The sequence below is a fragment of the Trichoderma asperellum genome, chromosome 1 (genome assembly GCF_020647865.1).
Source record: "Trichoderma asperellum chromosome 1, complete sequence".
Classification (NCBI taxonomy): Eukaryota; Fungi; Ascomycota; class Sordariomycetes; order Hypocreales; family Hypocreaceae; genus Trichoderma; species Trichoderma asperellum.
Genome location: NC_089415.1, coordinates 6,718,305 through 6,735,817, shown reverse-complemented (window position 1 = coordinate 6,735,817; position 17,513 = coordinate 6,718,305). Strand labels below are relative to the sequence as shown.

The window sequence follows — 17,513 nt, the reverse complement described above, 5'->3', positions numbered from 1 at the left end:
ACGTCGGGACGATCTTCTGGGCTGTTCAAAGAGGTCACTAATAGGTGCCAGTAGTATTAAAGCAGTTCTTCGGTTGTAGCCAGCCGTTGCCGACAAGGCGAAATAGAAGGGGATTAGGAATGCCAGGAAGTTGGCTTGTAGTGACTAACTGTTCGGCTGCCTAAAGGTAGGTGCATAATGTAAGGAGATAGCTTTGGTGAGGATTAAAAATGCTGTGAAAGGCCAAATTCCAATTGGCTCTGGTGGATTCAAGATCAGCACCTCTGCCGCTGTCCTCTGACAGGACAGATGAAAGGAGATGGCCTTGGGAGAGGTTAAAATTGCTGTGAAGACCAATAATCAGATGCCACTGCCTACTAGACTCCTCGTACGCCTGGCAGTGGAGGCGGAACCCTACTCCCAAAAGTCATAAGAGCGCCGAAAATAGTCCATGATGAAGATCGGAGCTGCCCCGCTCTCGGGGTGGCATCGAACGGCTTTGGAAGCCGAGTTGTTTGACCTTCCCAAGTGGTAAATGAAGATTTACGTTGGCTATGGCGGGTGTTGCTCCGCTGCATTGTGATGCTGCTTATACGAATATCACTAGCAGCAGTAATTTCTGTCATGTCTCATGATTGCTTCACCCACAAAAACGCATTGACAGTCAGTTGTTTTAGGTGGTTGCACTTTGAGTGTCAGCAGTCAAGACGGGAACATCCAAGGCAGTGGTAATAGCAGTTAACAGTAAGTATGCTGATGCATGCTGTATGTAAGCCGATTTTGAGGGGAAGCTCTTCTCCAAGCGCTCCAATCTCCGCAAAATCTGGAGAAAATCTCCAAGCAGGACGTCAAAACTCGTTGTCCTTGTTCAGCAGCCAACCACAGCTCTCGTGTGCCTCGGCCAGATCAAGACCCCGAGACGGGGAACAAGGGCAAAAAGAAAAACTAAAAAATGGAAAAGAAAAAGAAAAGCCGTCCCACAGCAAGCCGCCTATCCGACTAGCGATTCGAGGCGCAGGAACTAGCAGCAACTTCGATTTGCGCCCTTGTCCAGACACAGTTACGCGCGCCGCAGCCACGCCGACCGATCAGCCCTCTGGACCTTTTGGGTGCTCCATGCGGGAAGCGTCTCAGTTGACTCGGCGCTACCGAGAGCGATGGAGACAGACAAAGACTGGGCTTTGCATGGATGCTCGTATTGCTGCTAGACTGAAGCTGGCTTAAGCACCCAAGAATTCACTGCCACGGTCGCATCCGCAGGGACCATCTGCTGGTGGCTGAAAGCGGTAGGCATGGAACTATTGACGCACACATGCAACGATTCTGGCATGGCCCGAGGCGAGACCCCAGACGCGGATCCTTGGAGGCGTCTCCCTTCCGTCACGGCTGCGACTCTCGCGGCTGCTACGTAATGGAATGGGGTCTGCTTGTTCACGGCTTGTTTATTTGTCTGCATGTGCATAATTCTGCTCGATAGATAAATAGCAATCCCTGGTCCCTCTCGCGGCTCCCGTCCCATCTCCGCCTCTTTGTCATTTACACATCTTGGGGAAGCAGTTTTCTTCACGGCAGGGACCTCTCACGACCACGATCCGACGCTGGGTGCATAATCAAAATCAAGGAAGGATAAAAAAAAAAGCAGAAACCGCAACAATGCGCAGTCTCGCCCTCTCCTTCGCCCTGCTCGCCGCGGGCTCATCCGCCGTCACAGCAGCCTCAGCACCAACATGCGCCAAGGGTCTGTACATGGTCGTCGCCCGAGGCACTGAAGAGCCTGCGGGAACCGGTGTCACCGGCAATCTCACCAGCCAGATCGCCGCCAAGGTGCCCGGCAGCCAGGTTGTCGCCGTCGACTACCCGGCCACCTTCGACGACTACGAGGGCTCCGAGGGCAAGGGCGTGCAGGACATGCAGAAGCTGCTCAACGCCTACGGCCAGGCCTGTCCCGACAACAAGATTGCCATCTTGGGCTACTCTCAGGTATGATTGATTTTGGTCGAGGCTTATTTGCAAAATGCTGATTCATTGCCGTTGCAGGGTGCGCAAGTCTCCTCGGATTCCGTGTGCGGCGGTGGTGGCAGCCCATTCATTGACGACAAGGCCTTGTCGACGAGCATCATGGACAATGGTGAGCCTTTCCTTTTCTCCCTTTGCTGAGGCCAGGATATTCGTTTAGCCGGGTTATCAATCTTGGGAAGAAAGAGAATCAGAAGAAGCTAACAGGGGAAATTTCCCGCTCCAATAGTCGTCGCCGTTGCCATCTTCGGAGACCCAAGCCATGTCGCCAACCTGACATACGACCGAGGCACCAGCGTGCGCGACGGCGTAAGTGAAACATCTCCAGCTATTGACTTTCACAAGACGCGGTAGCTGACCCTCCCATGAATAATTAGATCTTCAACCGCACCGAGGCCAGTATCGACGTCTGCAAGTCCTACTCCAGCCGCATCATCTCCTACTGCGACACCGGTGACATCTACTGCGACAGCGGCAGCAACACCACCGTTCACCACCTGTACATTGAGCGCTACGGTGACGACATTGTCAACTTTGTCGTCAGCCAGTACGAAAAGGCCGTCGGCTCCTCCTCCTCCAACTCCAGCTCTACCACCACTGCTCCTCCCACCTCTTCTGCCACTGCTTCTCCCACCAGCGGTGGCAGCGGTGGCCGCACCAACAGCACCACCAGCGGCCCTACCAAGTCTGCCTCTGCCTCAACGAGCCCCAAGTCGGCTGCCAATGCTCTGACTCCTGCGGCGGGCAGCTTGATCTTTGGAGCTGGTCTGCTAGCTGTTCTGTCTCAGATGCTGTAAACGATGCGGTGTAATGTAGTGAATAATATGATATAGAGGTCGTAATACGGAGTAATTTCCCTGTGGTATCGAAGTTGTTTTTGGCGCATTTGTATAAAGCACATATATAGGCTACAGCCAATAATAATGATGAGACATTCGAGAGCTTGTGTGATGATGCTGCTGTGCTCTGTTGTCTCAGCTGTATGAGGATATTGTGCGCCGTACCTGCCAATCACAATATGCATGCCGCAACGTGATCCTGGTAATATTGATATTGGAAATGCTTCTCCGTCAAGTTGTACCAAGATCAAGGTCCGGCTCTTGGATCGTCTGCCAGTACCGGTCTTTTTGGGTAGATGCTCCCCTGGCAATCGCCGGACTCGTATTCGTTCTTCATCGCCTAGTATAACAGAAAAAACGTATCACAGTGTTACCACCGATCTGCCTGTTTCCTGTCGGAATATCGTCTTCTCAAAGCAGGAATCTATGTTCCAAGGTTACCATCATATCACGAATTATAACCATATTGGAGAGGAGTTCATTCATGGCATGTTCATGCTAGTTTGAGATTTGATGAGGGGAGAAGAAAAGAAGAGAAAGAGCTGTACAACATCAACGACATGGGTTTAGAAAGAAATATATAATGCAGGCAAGCTTCCCTCTGTATGGCTATTCCTGGTTTACGTCTTAGATGTTTCAGCTTTAGCATTAAGAGATGTGGCGTTCAATTGGTAAAAACATAATACGCACTACCTGCCCTAAGGAGATCTACCGAAGCTACCCGATTCGAGTTGAATCAAGCTTTTCGATAGTTTGTGATGATTACTATGACAACTCGTTTAATGTAATCGATTTTCACGTAATCAAATTATCCATGTAATCAAATTATCCATGACAAATGAGTCTCGATCTCCTAGATTGGACTCGTCAATGCAAACATCAATGTCACATCACATCTCATCTACATGGAAACTTTCCGAAGAAAATGTCAAACAACTTCCTCATCAGGCTCTCTCTCTCCATAGCCTCTTCCCCGGATGTCCGCGGAACACAATGGCAGTGCAGTCTATTCAAGCTCCCCAAGTCCCAATCATGCAAACACGCCGATTGGACAGCATCCACCATTACCACACGACTTTTTATTATCAATCAGTGTCAACGGCCCTTGCAGAAGCGCCATCTGCAACATGTGCAGTTTAACGCCCGAAAAAAAAAGTTTAGCGGCCGTTGGATTGTCAGACTTTGCCCCGAAAAGGAAGCCAAGACGCAACCCGGGCGTCGATAAAGCCAGTAAAATCCGGAGCCACTCACGCAATGGGCCATTTTTGCTTCTCCCGAGAATAAGTCTAGAGGATTTCTGTTTTTTTGCCCCAAATACTACCCGTTGAGTCACCTTTAATACATACAGTACGGTACGGTAGTGGCATTCACTTCATACCCAGTGAACCAGGCACAGTGAGAATTGTCTTTCTTTTGCCTATTGTAGAACACCTTCTAAGCCTATCGGGAACGTCCCATGAGGTCAGTCCGTTCGCCACAGCGTAAAAGATCTGTTTTACCCACCCGACCCTCCTTTACCGCCCACCACAAGAAGCATGTAAGAAGCAAAAGAAGAAAAACCAAGTCCAGCAAACGGGCGTGATTCATACGTTTGGCGTCTTTGTTGTCCTTTTTTGCCCCGAATTGGACTTGGTCCAAATCCCAGACCGGAAGCCAAGACTCCACACTCACATAGAAACAAGACCCATAGAGCTTAAAAATTGCACCACGAGCAACGCCTCTCCGCAAAGAATTGGAAAAAAACCCACAAAAATTCTCACGACCCCCGTATCCCATATTTTCTCTTTCATATTCGGTTTTGTGCACCGCCTTTTTTTTTTCTTTTCTCTTTTCCCACGTGGAGTCATCAAAATGACAAATGGACATGTGAGCTTGAGAAAAAAAGGATAAAATAAGACCCAGGGAAATCGACTTTGAGAATGCTGTTGTGGGAACTTAATTGTCAATCTTCTTCTTTACAACATTTATTTACATTAGGGTGGATAACTCTCTCTTTCCTCAACTAGCCCCTTACTATTCCTCGTCTTGTTACTACCATCTATCTGTCTCATCTTATACATAACTAGAGACTCAAGAAAGAAAAGAAAAAAGAAAAGAAGGAAACGAAATCCAAAATCCAAAATGGGCCAGCCAGAGCCTCTCGCCGGCCTGGAAAGCGGCGTCATCTCCGGCCGTACCTCCTCAGACCTCAGCCAGTTCCCCGACAAGGCCGAGCTCGAACGCCTCGGTCGAGCCCGCCCAGCCGTCCTCAAGTCCTGGATCACAGAGGTCGGCTTCATCATCACCGTCGTCATGTCCATGACCATGAGCGAGTACTTCATCGGCGGCTTCAACATCATCCTGCCTCCCGTGGCAGACGCCCTCAACATCCCCGAGAACACTCGTACCTGGCCGGCCGGCGTCATCAACCTGACCACCGCCGCTTTCCTGATGCCCTTCTCCCGCCTGTGCGACATCTACGGTGCCCGCTCCGTCTTCCTGTTCGGCCACATCTGGTTCATGATCTGGTCGCTCGTCTGTGGCTTCAGCACAAACACCATCATGCTCATCATCTGCCGAGCTCTTCAGGGCATCGGCACTTCGGCCTTTACGCCTGCGGGCCTGGCTCTCCTGGGACAGACATACCGACCTGGCCCTCGCAAGAACCTGGTGTTTGCCATCTGGGGCGCCTTTGCCTGTCTGGGATTCTACTTTGGCATCTTCTTGGGAGCTGTGTGTGCCGACTTCATGACCTGGCGGTGGTACTTTTGGATCGGTGCCATCATCGTCTTCTGCATTGCCGTCACCGGATTCCTGACCATTCCACGAAACCTCCACGAGCAGGATGAGTCTATTCGCATGGACTGGTGGGGGCTCTGCACCATTGTGCCCGGCTTGATTCTGGTTGTCTTTGCCTTTACAGATGGAGGCCATGCCCCGCACGGTTGGCAGACCCCTTACATCTATGTGACTTTTATCATTGGCATGCTCTTCCTCATTGCCGGTGTCTATACGCAGGGCTGGGTCTCTGCTCAGCCGCTTCTCCCGGCCGACTTGTTCCGTCCCAAGTACATGAAGCGGCTGTCTCTGGCTCTGTTTTGCCTGTACGGTGTATTTGGCTTGTACCTATTTTACTCAAGCTACTAGTGAGTGCTCTTCCTCTCCAATATGTCAACCAACATCACTAACAACCTTCATCAGCATCGAGACTGTGCTCGACACCACTCCCATCCTCACTGCCGCCTGGTTCACCCCCCTAGCCATTGGCGGCGTCTGCCTCGCCGTCTGCGGCGGCTTCGTCATGCACATGATTTCTAACCGCATCCTCATGATGATTTCCAGCGTCGGCTTCCTCATCTCCGTCCTCCTCTTCGCCATCATCCCCGACCGCGTCAACGGCCACCCTTCCACCAGCTTCCTCTACTGGGCGTACATCTTCCCCGCCATGGTATGCGGCACCATCGGCGTGGACATCACTTACAACGTCACCAACGTCTTCATCACCACGTCCATGCCTCGGCGTCTCCAGGCCACTGCCGGAGGTCTTATCAACACCCTCTTGTATCTTGGCATGGCGTTTTGGCTGGGTATTGCCGAGATGGCCATCTCCGAGGCCAACAGGCGAAAACTGCCGGAGGGGCTCAGCCTACGGCAACAGTACAAGATTGGCTTCTGGATCGGTGTTGCCATGACCGGCTTGTCATTGATTTTGGTGTTGACCATCAAGATTGGCCAAGCAGCATCGGAATTGACGGCTGATGAGAAGGCTGCTCAGGCAGAGCGCGAAGCAGTAGCCAACTAACTCATCTCTACTCTATTTAACTATAATCTGGATTAAAAAAAAAAAAAAGAACAATTTCGGTGGAAGCATTAATTATTGTTTGGAGAAAGCGGTTTTTGATTGATTTTTTTTTTCTTTCTTCTATTTGGTTTACTAAAGTTGCATCAAAGCATTGCAAGGGGCATGGATTGATATACCACGGATAGATTTGGGATTCAGGAGATACAAGGCATGCATTTACTAGAGGTGGACTTGCGCAGCATTGACGACAGAGAGCATGCAGTCATGAATTATGCTGTCTGGATAGAATAGAATATATGATAATATTTCGAAAACGAGATTTTTACTTCAGCTCGATGACGGCATTAAAGACGTGATACGTGAAGCCTCGGCTGATGGCGGCTGAGGCTAAATAGGCTCAGCGTCGGGAATTAACTCCACACTCGGCATCCTTAGACATCATGCTGCTTCCTTTGATCCGCCCGAAGTGATCATCACAAGGGCGCAGCTTTTAGACAAAACACTGCCATTGAATCATTTTTATTCTATTCGTTATTGAAGCACAAATTTGATACTAAAGCATTTTCCCATATAAGGCGTTAGGACATATGGTGAAAAGGGCGAAAAGACAAATCTTGGGTCATCAATCGCCGTATAAGACGTCTCAACTCTCGCCATGTCCATACCAAACAACCTCATCAATCGCTCCTCATTCTCCGCAGCCGACATCGTCAAGGAAATTTGGACCAGCGTCCATCTCCCTCCTCACGCCCTCTCATCCCTCACCCTTCCAGGCCATCAAGCCGCTCCGGCCGCTCCCTCATCTTTCAAGATCGGCCATCTTGCACAGAGCTCCATTGCCCTCTCAGCCCTCTCAGCATCTCTCCTACACAGCACACGCTCTTCGCCCCCATCATCCATAATACCTCGAGTGAGCGTTCCCCTCGAGCACGCCGTAGTAGAATTCAAATCAGAGCGTCTCTACGACATCGACAAACAGCCCCTGGAAGACCCCTGGGGGTCCATCGGTGGCCTGCACAAAACAGCAGACGGCTTCGTCCGCATCCACGACAACTTCCCCTGCCACGCACTCGGCACACTTGAACTCCTCGGCCTCCCCCCAGATGCCTCCCGCCAAGATGTCGCCGCCAAAGTAGCCCAATGGAAGAGCGTTGACCTCGAAACCGCCGGCACAGAGAAGGGCAAGCTCGTCATCTACGCCCTACGCACATACAGCGAATGGGATGCCCATCCTCAATCCGCAGCCATAGACAACAACCCCATTCTCGTCAGGCAGTTTGCTCAGGGCCCGCCAAAGAACTTATCCACGACCAATAGCAACAGCCGCTGCCTCCAAGGCGTCAGAGTACTCGAAATGAGCCGCGTCATTGCCGCCCCCGTAGCCGGCAAGGCACTCGCCGCTCACGGCGCCGACGTCTTGTGGGTAACATCGCCGAATCTGCCGAATCAACCCGTGCTCGACAGGGACCTCAACCGCGGCAAACGCACCATCCGCCTAGACATACACAATGCGGATGAAAAAGACCGCCTTCTGGAGCTGCTTCGCACCTGTGACGTCTTCATCCAGGGGTATCGTCCAGGGAGTCTCGCCTCCTACGGCTTCTCGCCGGAGGAGCTCCAAAAGATCAATCCAAACATTATTTGCGCCAACTTATCTGCGTTTGGGCCCTCGGGCCCATGGTCTCAACGCCGGGGGTTCGATTCTCTCGTCCAGACCTGCTCTGGGATGAACATTTCCGAAGCAGAGCACTTTGGCGCCGGGGAAACAGCCCGCGCTTTACCCTGCCAAGCTCTCGACCACGCAGGCGGGTATCTTCTCGCCACGGGCGTCATGGCCGCGTTATATAAACGCTCCCAGATTGGGGGATCTTGGGTTGTGGATGTTTCGCTGGCGGGTGTGATGAAGTATCTACGCAGTCTGGGGCAGTATCCCGGCAAGACGGGCTTTGAGACTCGAGATTTCGTGACGCAGGCAGATGTGCCGGCGGAGTATTATGAGACGAGAGATACGGCATTTGGGAAAATGACTGCGGTAAGACATAGTGCTAGTGTTGAGGGATGTAAGGTTGGATGGGAGGAAATGCCGAAGCCTTTAGGATCAGACGAGGCGAAGTGGCTATAGATGGTGTCGTTATGATACATTATTGTATATGTGTAAATATACGTATCTGTCTCTCCTCCTCTTACTTATTTCTCATATACCATATCCCAGACATGATGGTATATACAACAGCAAAGATAGCGGTCAAGACATCGGAATCCAAGCTAACCTCCCAATTCATAGACCGCCGTTGAATCCATCTCCATCACGGCAGAATGAACTTTTACATCAGATCCAGGAGTACACTTCTGTCCAGCCATCAGATCAGTTCCCACCTCCAAGACTTGCTTCATCTCTAGCGGCTCCATTGCGTTAGGGCCTTCAACATCTGCCTCCTCCTGAGAAATCATCTCCCTCTCTTGCTTAGCCCTCTTCTTTCTCAAATACAGCCATACACCGACAGCACCACCAATTACTGCAAGGCCACCCAATGCACCTCCAGCAGCTGCTCCGATTCTGACCCTGTCAGTTTTAGAATCATCATTATCATCATCATCGCCGCCCACCGGCGTAGTATTTTTACTACTACCACCAGTAGAAACATCCGTCCCATTCTTCTTTCCTTCATCACTACCTCCCGCTGCTCCCGTGGTATTCTCCGCGTTGGGGTTATGGTTGGAGAGATCAAACTGCCGACCGTCTATGTCGTCACAACAATTACCACTTGTAGGGGAATCAGAAAGACGTTGGTTACAACAGTATTCTCCCGTAGCACAATGCTGAACTTGAACCCAGGAACTTGATAAAACTGGATAAAAAGTAAAGGTTTCTATTAGTCTTTGAATTTTCCGTCTTGTTTTTTTCGGGGGGGGGAGGGAAAATCACCGTCAAGGCAAACTTGCGGACATCCTGACCAGTCCGCATTCGCACATCCAGCTCTATAATTAAAAGCAACAGAAGATTTGTCCGCGAGATGCGTACACAGACCATTCTCATTGCAAATGTCCGTTTCAGGATCGCAGCATTGCTGCCATGTTGTGTTTCTGCCTCCGCACGGCTGGTAAGTATAGTCGAAGTTCACAATGGACTGGCCGTTGGGGAAATAGCATTGTGAAGACGGCGATGGCGTGGCTGTTGCTTCCAAAACCGAGGTTGCACTTGATGACGATGAAGGTGAAGAAGCTAATATGCCAAAGAGGGTTTTAAACGAGAATGGCGTTGTGGTAAACGCAGCTACGTTTGAGCTTATAGGTGCTGTGACAAATACTCCCAAGTCTGAGCTCATAGCTACTAATTATCAATCTTGGCTTACTTGTCAAGTATCTTCCAAATAGTATCGGCTTTTCATGAGACAGCCAGCCTGTTATAGGAAAAGAAAGAAGGGCAAAGAAAGGTAAGAAGAAGAAAAAGCAACTATGGTTAAGTTAAGGAATCAATCAGAGTTTCACAGTAATACAAATATCCGAGCTTCCTTCTCTTCTCCCCCCTTTTCTCACCTTGTGCTACCATCATCACTTTGCGGTCTGGACCGTTTTACCAGCACAACTCTTAGCTATTTATAACAATACCCATCAAGACCCACGTCCTTGTACTCCATCAAGAATGAATTTCATACAAAAGACTCTTGGCAATCGCTATGAGGACCACTCACCGGACGAAAGAATGCAGCCCCTCCTGCAAGTGGTACAACGCTCTATGTAAGTTGCCGTAGTAGTACTACGCATTTTGCTTCGATCCAACAGATTTATAGCTCTACATTAAAACTATTCCGTTTGTTGTTGCCCCTGCATTTGGTGGCCGCGCTGCTACATGTGCGATTACTAGAATATGCTCATCTTTAAAGTAGAGTACGCAAGGAGTTCAACATGAAAACCAAGCCGGTTAAGGGAAATAGCGCGGTGTAGTTAGACTGTAATTCAATCCCATATTCGAACCTCGCATTTATATTCGCAAAACACAAGCATGGGTCACATATATCTACCCTGCTCAACCACCCGCTCAGCAAACAAAACATCAAAACATCCATACAGTCATACATGATTGCAACACAGCAGCAATCTAAATCATCATCATCATCCCCGCCCCTCACCCAATCGCCATCCCCCCCTCCAAAGATCCCTCTTCCCAACCACCAAACACATAATCATCATCAGCCCTCCCCCCGCCACCAACCCCGGCGAAAACTCCCCTTCCACCGCCCTCACCACCGCCAAACACACCACGACCACCATCCCCGCGCACAATCCCATCCTCAAAATCGCCTCTCCTCCAAAATTCCTTGTCAAGTATCCCGTCCGGGAACTAGATTCATCACCCTCGACATGTTGATGGTGCTGCTCTCTCCGATGTTTGGGATGGTGATTGTGATGCCCCGCGCTGGATAACAGCGTGCTCGCCTCGCTGCTAATGTCTTCATCGTCATCATGTTGCTCAATAGGAAGAGCTTGATTACAGAAAAAAAGACCATCATTAGCAAACAAAACATCCCAATTATACAAGTAGCAAATCAACATACATATACCCTCCTGGGCGTCTACGACATAATCCTTCAGCGACGATGCATCCTCCCCAGGCCTGGTGGAATCCTCGTCACTCATACGGCCTCATCAAAAATATCAAAAAACTCATAAAATTCGCTTGCTTTCAAGTGTTTCAAATTAGCATAAACCAAAAAATTAGATGTTTTTTTAGTAGTTCTGGAAGTCTAAGTCGTCATGGATGATCGCCAACGCGGGGAAATATGACCAGCCCTGCTATTGATTCACATGCATGTTATTGAGGCTAAGCGAGTGCTACCAAGTACCTGCTCAAATGTAGCTAAATGCTACTGGCTTGAAATTGAGGCTGAACACAACTAGCTACGCCCGGCTTTGGTCACTCAACTGGGTTGTCAACCTTGTCGATGCTTATTTATATCTTATTGCGAGAATCGCCAATGCGCTGATCCCTCTTCCGACTGTCAATTTTTTTTTTCCTCAGCGAAACAATCCCGGTCTTCCCCTGCATCTCTCTGTCAGCCCAGTGTAAGCAGTCGCTTCTGGCGACTCCAACATGAGTAATACCACTATATTCATATAGTAGGTATGTAATATAAGCATGTGTAGATATTACTGAACCTCTTTTCCCACCAAAACATAAGTCGGGTACTGGACACATGTATCCAATTGCGAATACGGAGATGTTCTCTGCAAAGGAACACCATTGACTCACATCGCCTGCACAAAGGCCCTTATTCCCGGAAGGCCTCATGCGCTCGATATCCGATGCCCTCTCTCTTGTGTTTATTAGCCTAGACTAGAGCGCGCACATGTCAAATCAATAATGGCCTTGCTTCCGGTCGGTAGCGCTTATTGCATCTACTCGGCCTGTCATACTAGGAGCCGCCCAGGCCATTCATTGAACGATTGCCGCCACCTTACACTGCACTTGCATAGTACTGTATTACGGAGTTGGGGACTTTACGGGCACTGCTGTGTAATGGGGCAGCAGCTCTTGTTTCTTTGCGGACGCAGGCTCTGGAATATCAGACCCGGACCGGACCCCGAACCAGATCCCGGAATCAATCGCCAATGCCAATCGAGATGAATGGAAAAAGAGGTTTCGCATCTTCCTTAGTTTCAAAGCATGAGTCAACCTATTTTTTTTTTTCTCTTCTCATAAACTTCAAGCGGCATACGTATAATGTGGAATTCAGCCCAACAAAAACCAACGGCAAGGCCCCATCCATGCCTTGCACAGTCCAGGATCCTGGCGCCACATAAGGCAGGCCGACCCCGTACCATCTTCAGCGTATACGCGATGGTACCTAACGGTGTAGCACTCCATGCTCCATGCTTTTCATTGCCAACTTACTCCAACGTTGATTCAAAGTACCTACATGCAGGGCGTGCGTGAGAAGCTTCCCATCCCTTTTCCTTTTCCTAGCCCAACACGTCCAATACGTCTCTGTTGCTTGCTCGTCCCGTCCCGTTTCTATCTCAGCCAATAACGTTATAGTCTGCTCTCTCAACAGCAGCCGCCATTGCTACATGATATTACTAACCGCCAAGAAAGCAGTTCCATGTTAGATATCTTAAACGCACTCCTCCGCTCCATATATTGCAGCATATCCCTGGTTGTTTTCTTGTGGCATAGTTCTCTACGGAGCTCAACATGCCGCCAATCACCTTTCCAAAGCTTCTCTCGCTTCTCTCGCTTGTCGCACAGACAAGCAGCAGCCCAGGTCCTCATGTCTCGCATGTCACACCATGACATGTGTTCTGCCTCTCACCGACTTCTGGCTGTATTTCCTCTCTTGGTCGCGTATGAAACACATGGATCCCAATTCCGACAGCAGCCCTTCGTCGTCTATTCTTCGTCACCGTCTCCCTACATAGCGGACACGGGGCTTCAAGGCGAGTAAGCTGACGGCCCGATATACAGGTACCCAAGGTACGAAGTACAAGAATGTGACTTCCTAGTACTACTCCGTACCTTGGATATTATTTCTGTGTACTTCGTAGTCACGCCAAATACCATGCCGTTATTCATTCGCGTCATATTTCCCGAGTTCGCAAATCTCTACAGAGCACAGAGTAATGGCACAGCATTATAAAGAAAAAATTGAATGAATGAATGAATTAGAAAAAAAGTCAATTATAGGTTGCTTCCTGCTGCCTTATGTAAAGGTCATTTTCACCAGACGTTGCGCCGTACAAGTAAGTATTCATGCGTATCTTGATTTGCTTTTCCGCCAACTTCTCTACCCTCCCTTCTCTCCTCCTTCGTACACTATAGCGTAACACAGAAAAAAAGAGATATTCGCTACACGTAATGCCATGGTAACCTATCCCGCCTTGTCTATGTAAATATATATGATTCATGAACGACGCCGGTCCACCGCATAATAGAAAGACAAGAGAAAACAAGGAAACGAAAAAAAAAAAAAAAAAAAAAAAAGGAAAGGGAAAAAAAAAGGGAAAGGAAATGAAATGGTATCTCAGTATCAGTATAGTGACAAAAATGGAAAGCGATTCGATCGGCCTTGCCCCTTCCCCGTCCTCAGTTCCTCCCATTAAGTGTACATTGTCGTCCCGGTCCAGTTGGTATAAATAGTGGTATATATGTTTGAGAATACAGGAAATCAGCCGCAGCAAGGGATATAAAGGAGACATATAAACGTCGATAAAAGAGTGGAGCGATTCGCTAACGGACCCTCTATCGGGATCGTATTGGCGGCAGAATATCACAATGGCAAATAGTTTGGTATACGGAATCATCTCCGTTTACATACCCATGATCATACCGGGTGGTGGCGTATCAGGTGTCGACTTCTTAGCTGGTCGGAGGTTCTCCATGCTAATCATTCGGCTCCACGATGCTGGTCGTTTATGTGGTGTTGGCGTTCCTGGCCGCATCGTGGACGCTTGGCTCGTGTTCATCGAGTAATCGTAAAGCCCATTCATCATATCCGGCTGTTCTGGAAAAATTTGCTGTTGTGTTTGGTATGTCGGAATCTGCTGGTCCATGGCCATCCATGCTTGCTGTGAAGGGTCCTGTGGCGGCATGGTGTACATCAGCTGCTGCTGCGGGTGCTGCTGCGGGTGCTGCTGATGCTGTAGCTGTTGATGATCAAAGATCGGTGTATCGGCCGTGCTATTCATCTGCTTTGGCATGGAGGTCGGAATATCCGGAGCGAACTTTGGAGCATCCGCCGGCCAAACAGTCTCATTGGGGATGGGGAATGGAGTTCCCGGGTGCGGGCCAGCCGCTAAATCGTCTCCCATGATTGTATCGCCGCTATTACTCATGACACTTGCGGGTGTTGACGGTCGCGTACCCCGTTTCAGTGAGCGGCTGGAGAGCTTGAGCATAGTTTGAGGGATGCTCGTGATGCCTGAGCGACTCTTGGGGACGCTAAGCGTAGGCGAGCCCTCCTCCGGTTTTGAAGCGGTGCTTGGCAGGGTCGAGTGACCGGATGACTCTAATAAGCATTGACTCCTGTAGGGAAGTTGAAAGTAGGCGTCGATTTCGTTCGGCGGCGGAGTGGTGTTGGTTGTGAACGGAGGAGTGCCCAGAATGAAAGCCAGTCTGACGAGGCTGGAGATGTTGGTCCCCAGGTGGCGGCACTCAAGTATACGCTTCAAATCTCCAGAAGATCTGGCTCGCCAGTGAAGCTGTTGTCGTTTTTCCTTGGGCCATACGCACGTTTTCCAGATTTGTTTCACCTGCTTCTGTCGCATAAGATTCTGCATCTGCACCCGGTACTCCCAGTTGGCAACGTCGAACCCGTCTTCAAAGTGTTTGGCAATATGCTCGAAATGCTTATCGCGTGTTGCCGAGGCATCTTCGGGGCTATGGGCCTCGAACAGCCGGTCGCGACAGTTGGAAAATCCACAAGCAAAGACAAGCTGCGGGCACATCTCCGTCCGAGCAGCGCTATTAGGGAGCGCTTTCATTCTGTGAGCTTCCTTCGCATGAGTACCATAAGCACGCTCAGTTGAGAAAGATAAATGGCATCCTTTAGTTCGGCAAATCCAGACGACGTCGGCTCCATGGAAGTTGTGAAGGTGCTTCTTGAAATCACTCTTTCGGCCAAAGCCGACGGGGCTGTTATCCAAATAGCACATAGGACACTGATACTTTTTGGAGGTTGGTGTTACTAATCGCGGAGATGGGTGTGATGTAACGTCGTGAGGCTGAATCATCGGAGACGGAACTGCTACGGGCGAGTCGAGCCATGATCGCTCGGTCCCTTTGTTAGCCTCTCCATCATGCACTGGTTGAATGTCGTTCTGAACATCGGGCCAAGTGTATGAAGTGTGAATGGAGGCTTCATCTGATCGGCATTGTGAGGCCGCCTCTGAGTTAGTCCATGCTATTGAAGACGCGCTCGCGCTGCTTAGAAGTGTGTTTGCAGAAAACGCAGATGCGCGAGCTGAATCCAGTCAGATTCAAATTGATATTTGATTGAGATATTTAATGACTTACATGGTTCTCCATAGCCGGTCAAGGCGTACAAAACACTCGAAGCTCCATATTTGTGAACAAGTCCGAGAAGTAACTGTTGGTCCTCATCCGCCAATGGGCGCACGGTGGACTCCTCGGGCGCGGCTCCGTATGGAAACATGACGGAAAGGATTGTTATGATTAGACAATTAAATCGCGTTCGTCGTTCCGCTAAAACCAACAAACCACGGACCAGCTATCGCCGCAAAACGCACAGAATAGTGCTTGTGCCGATAGGTAAAGGCCACCACCTACAGGCACGTTGGAGCCGGTGCGCGGTGCGTTACTCTGTCTGTGTCGGAAGGCGAGGAGGGAAGAAAAAAAAGAGCAGCTGGCAGCTCAGTACTACCACTCGTCGTTAAAATGGCATAACCGCCGCACACCGCGGCGATGAGGGTTGACAGAAAGAAGTCTTGGATACGCCGCGGGTATGAGCGTTAAAAAATCAGTCCAGCCCCGTCTCGCGTCCCGCTCACGCTCACAATCAAAGAGTGTGAAGTTGACAGGTTAGTACGACCTCAATCGGATCAGACTTTGGATGAATATTAGCGTCGCCTCAAGATTGAGTCGTCGGTTGAGAAGTTTGTCAAGGCACTGCCTGTGAGGAAATGTGTTTGTGAAAATGAGAAGCCAAATTGGATGAACGAGCGACAAAGAGGAAAGAGGCACAGTCGCCAGGGCCGAGCAAGGGGAGAAAACAAATGGCGAGGGGAGCCAGCAAACGGTCGAAAAGCCGGGGAAGGCTTCTAGAAGATCTGTCGGAGAAAAGTCCAGACAGAGCGCCAGCCCGTGCAAATTCAAGCCCACTGCGTCGGGGCACTGTTGATGGGCAACAATGTAGCGGTAGGGCCACATCTGGGACCCAACGCTTGGAGCATGAATCCGCCCCCTAATCCCAAATCCTTTCTTTGCTGAGCGACTGGCATAACCCGGTCAAGTCGTGGAATCCGACGAATTAGTGTCGCGCGTTCCCCTGTCCAGCACCACACACCAAACCCCATTTCAGGAACAGTGTCATTTCTCCCAGCGGCCCCCATGTTGTCCTGAAACACAAGTCGCCTCTGGCTAGCTAAAAAGCCGCTGGCGCCCAGCAGCCAAAGTCTGTCGACTCGAGCGACCTGTGTAAAGTTTAGATGGTGGTGTGGGGACCCGCGAAGGCCGGAAAAGGCTGTCGCTGTTGAATGGTGCCCTCGTCCACGGCCAACCAGAGGGCAAGCAACCTCGTCGCCTGACCTCGCAAGGGACAGCCGTAAATTACCAGCTCTGTGGCCCCTGCATCTCACCATGGCTGCGGGAAACAGCGTGGGAAGGGACCCCTGGCCAGTTGCTTCTGCCGTCCTTCTAGAAGGGAAAGGCGAGACATGTGCTGAGGGGTCTAATATGGGCGGCCAGGCCAATGAGACGGCCACATTGTGTCCAAGAGTCCTAGATTGGCGACCATCATCACAGCGGCATAATGGCCGGTGTTGCAGCTAGAACATCGGCGGCTTGGAGTCGGCGCCGACGATGGCAGCAGCGAAATAAGATCAAAGGGCAAATCAAGGCCAGAGAGGGCGCGGAGTTGTCTAGCGCTGCCGCTTGGCAGGTACTAGTCCGCGGCATGGAGGAGGCAAATCCACGCCCAAAACCAAACATAGATAGAGTCATGCGACACGCGAAGCCATGCAATGCGTTGCTGGCCCTATCAGCCACCAATCCTGCAGCCAAGTCGCTACAGAGAAAATCCTGCAAGGTGTCAAAAATAAAGAAGCCCGGGGATGGGGCTAATAATACCACCCACAGCCTGTGCCTGGCAGTCATCTCTGATTACAGCGGCCAAGTGCTGACCGTTTACCGTTGAGGATCATTGGTCGTGTCCATCGGCATATGC

The 17,513-nt window shown here is 50.3% G+C and overlaps 7 protein-coding genes across 7 annotated transcripts; 4 read left to right on the top strand and 3 right to left on the bottom strand.

Moving 5' to 3' along the window:
- Window positions 1–1,632: 1,632 nt before the first annotated feature.
- Window positions 1,633–2,792, top strand: TrAFT101_002135 (uncharacterized protein; the record flags this gene model as incomplete). Its single annotated transcript, XM_024907846.2, has 4 exons — window positions 1,633–1,959; window positions 2,017–2,107; window positions 2,225–2,304; window positions 2,373–2,792. 4 exons carry the CDS (start codon window positions 1,633–1,635, stop codon window positions 2,790–2,792), a joined length of 918 nt encoding a protein of 305 aa, XP_024763252.2.
- Window positions 2,793–3,017: 225 nt separating this feature from the next.
- Window positions 3,018–3,341, top strand: TrAFT101_002134 (uncharacterized protein; the record flags this gene model as incomplete). The annotated part of the gene is made up of 1 exon (XM_066126518.1): window positions 3,018–3,341. One exon carries the CDS (start codon window positions 3,018–3,020, stop codon window positions 3,339–3,341), a length of 324 nt encoding a protein of 107 aa, XP_065982621.1.
- Window positions 3,342–4,302: 961 nt separating this feature from the next.
- TrAFT101_002133 (uncharacterized protein) lies at window positions 4,303–6,933 on the top strand. Its single transcript, XM_024899714.2, has 2 exons — window positions 4,303–5,959; window positions 6,015–6,933. The coding sequence occupies exons 1-2, from the start codon at window positions 4,956–4,958 to the stop codon at window positions 6,613–6,615; spliced, it is 1,605 nt and encodes a 534-aa protein (XP_024763250.1). The 5' UTR covers window positions 4,303–4,955; the 3' UTR covers window positions 6,616–6,933.
- A 133-nt stretch (window positions 6,934–7,066) lies between these two features.
- Window positions 7,067–8,885, top strand: TrAFT101_002132 (uncharacterized protein). The gene has a single exon (XM_024907845.2). It carries the CDS (start codon window positions 7,271–7,273, stop codon window positions 8,735–8,737), a length of 1,467 nt encoding a protein of 488 aa, XP_024763249.2. The 5' UTR covers window positions 7,067–7,270; the 3' UTR covers window positions 8,738–8,885.
- On the bottom strand, window positions 8,881–9,941 carry TrAFT101_002131 (uncharacterized protein; the record flags this gene model as incomplete). The annotated part of the gene is made up of 2 exons (XM_066126517.1): window positions 8,881–9,464; window positions 9,638–9,941. 2 exons carry the CDS (start codon window positions 9,939–9,941, stop codon window positions 8,881–8,883), a joined length of 888 nt encoding a protein of 295 aa, XP_065982620.1.
- Window positions 9,942–10,423: 482 nt separating this feature from the next.
- Window positions 10,424–11,388, bottom strand: TrAFT101_002130 (uncharacterized protein). Its single transcript, XM_024907844.2, has 2 exons — window positions 11,172–11,388; window positions 10,424–11,099 (listed from the first exon to the last, which is right to left on the bottom strand). The coding sequence occupies exons 1-2, from the start codon at window positions 11,251–11,253 to the stop codon at window positions 10,729–10,731; spliced, it is 453 nt and encodes a 150-aa protein (XP_024763247.2). The 5' UTR covers window positions 11,254–11,388; the 3' UTR covers window positions 10,424–10,728.
- Window positions 11,389–13,297: 1,909 nt separating this feature from the next.
- Window positions 13,298–16,555, bottom strand: TrAFT101_002129 (uncharacterized protein). The gene is made up of 2 exons (XM_024906427.2): window positions 15,626–16,555; window positions 13,298–15,572 (listed from the first exon to the last, which is right to left on the bottom strand). The coding sequence occupies exons 1-2, from the start codon at window positions 15,762–15,764 to the stop codon at window positions 13,921–13,923; spliced, it is 1,791 nt and encodes a 596-aa protein (XP_024763246.1). The 5' UTR covers window positions 15,765–16,555; the 3' UTR covers window positions 13,298–13,920.
- Window positions 16,556–17,513: the final 958 nt, after the last annotated feature.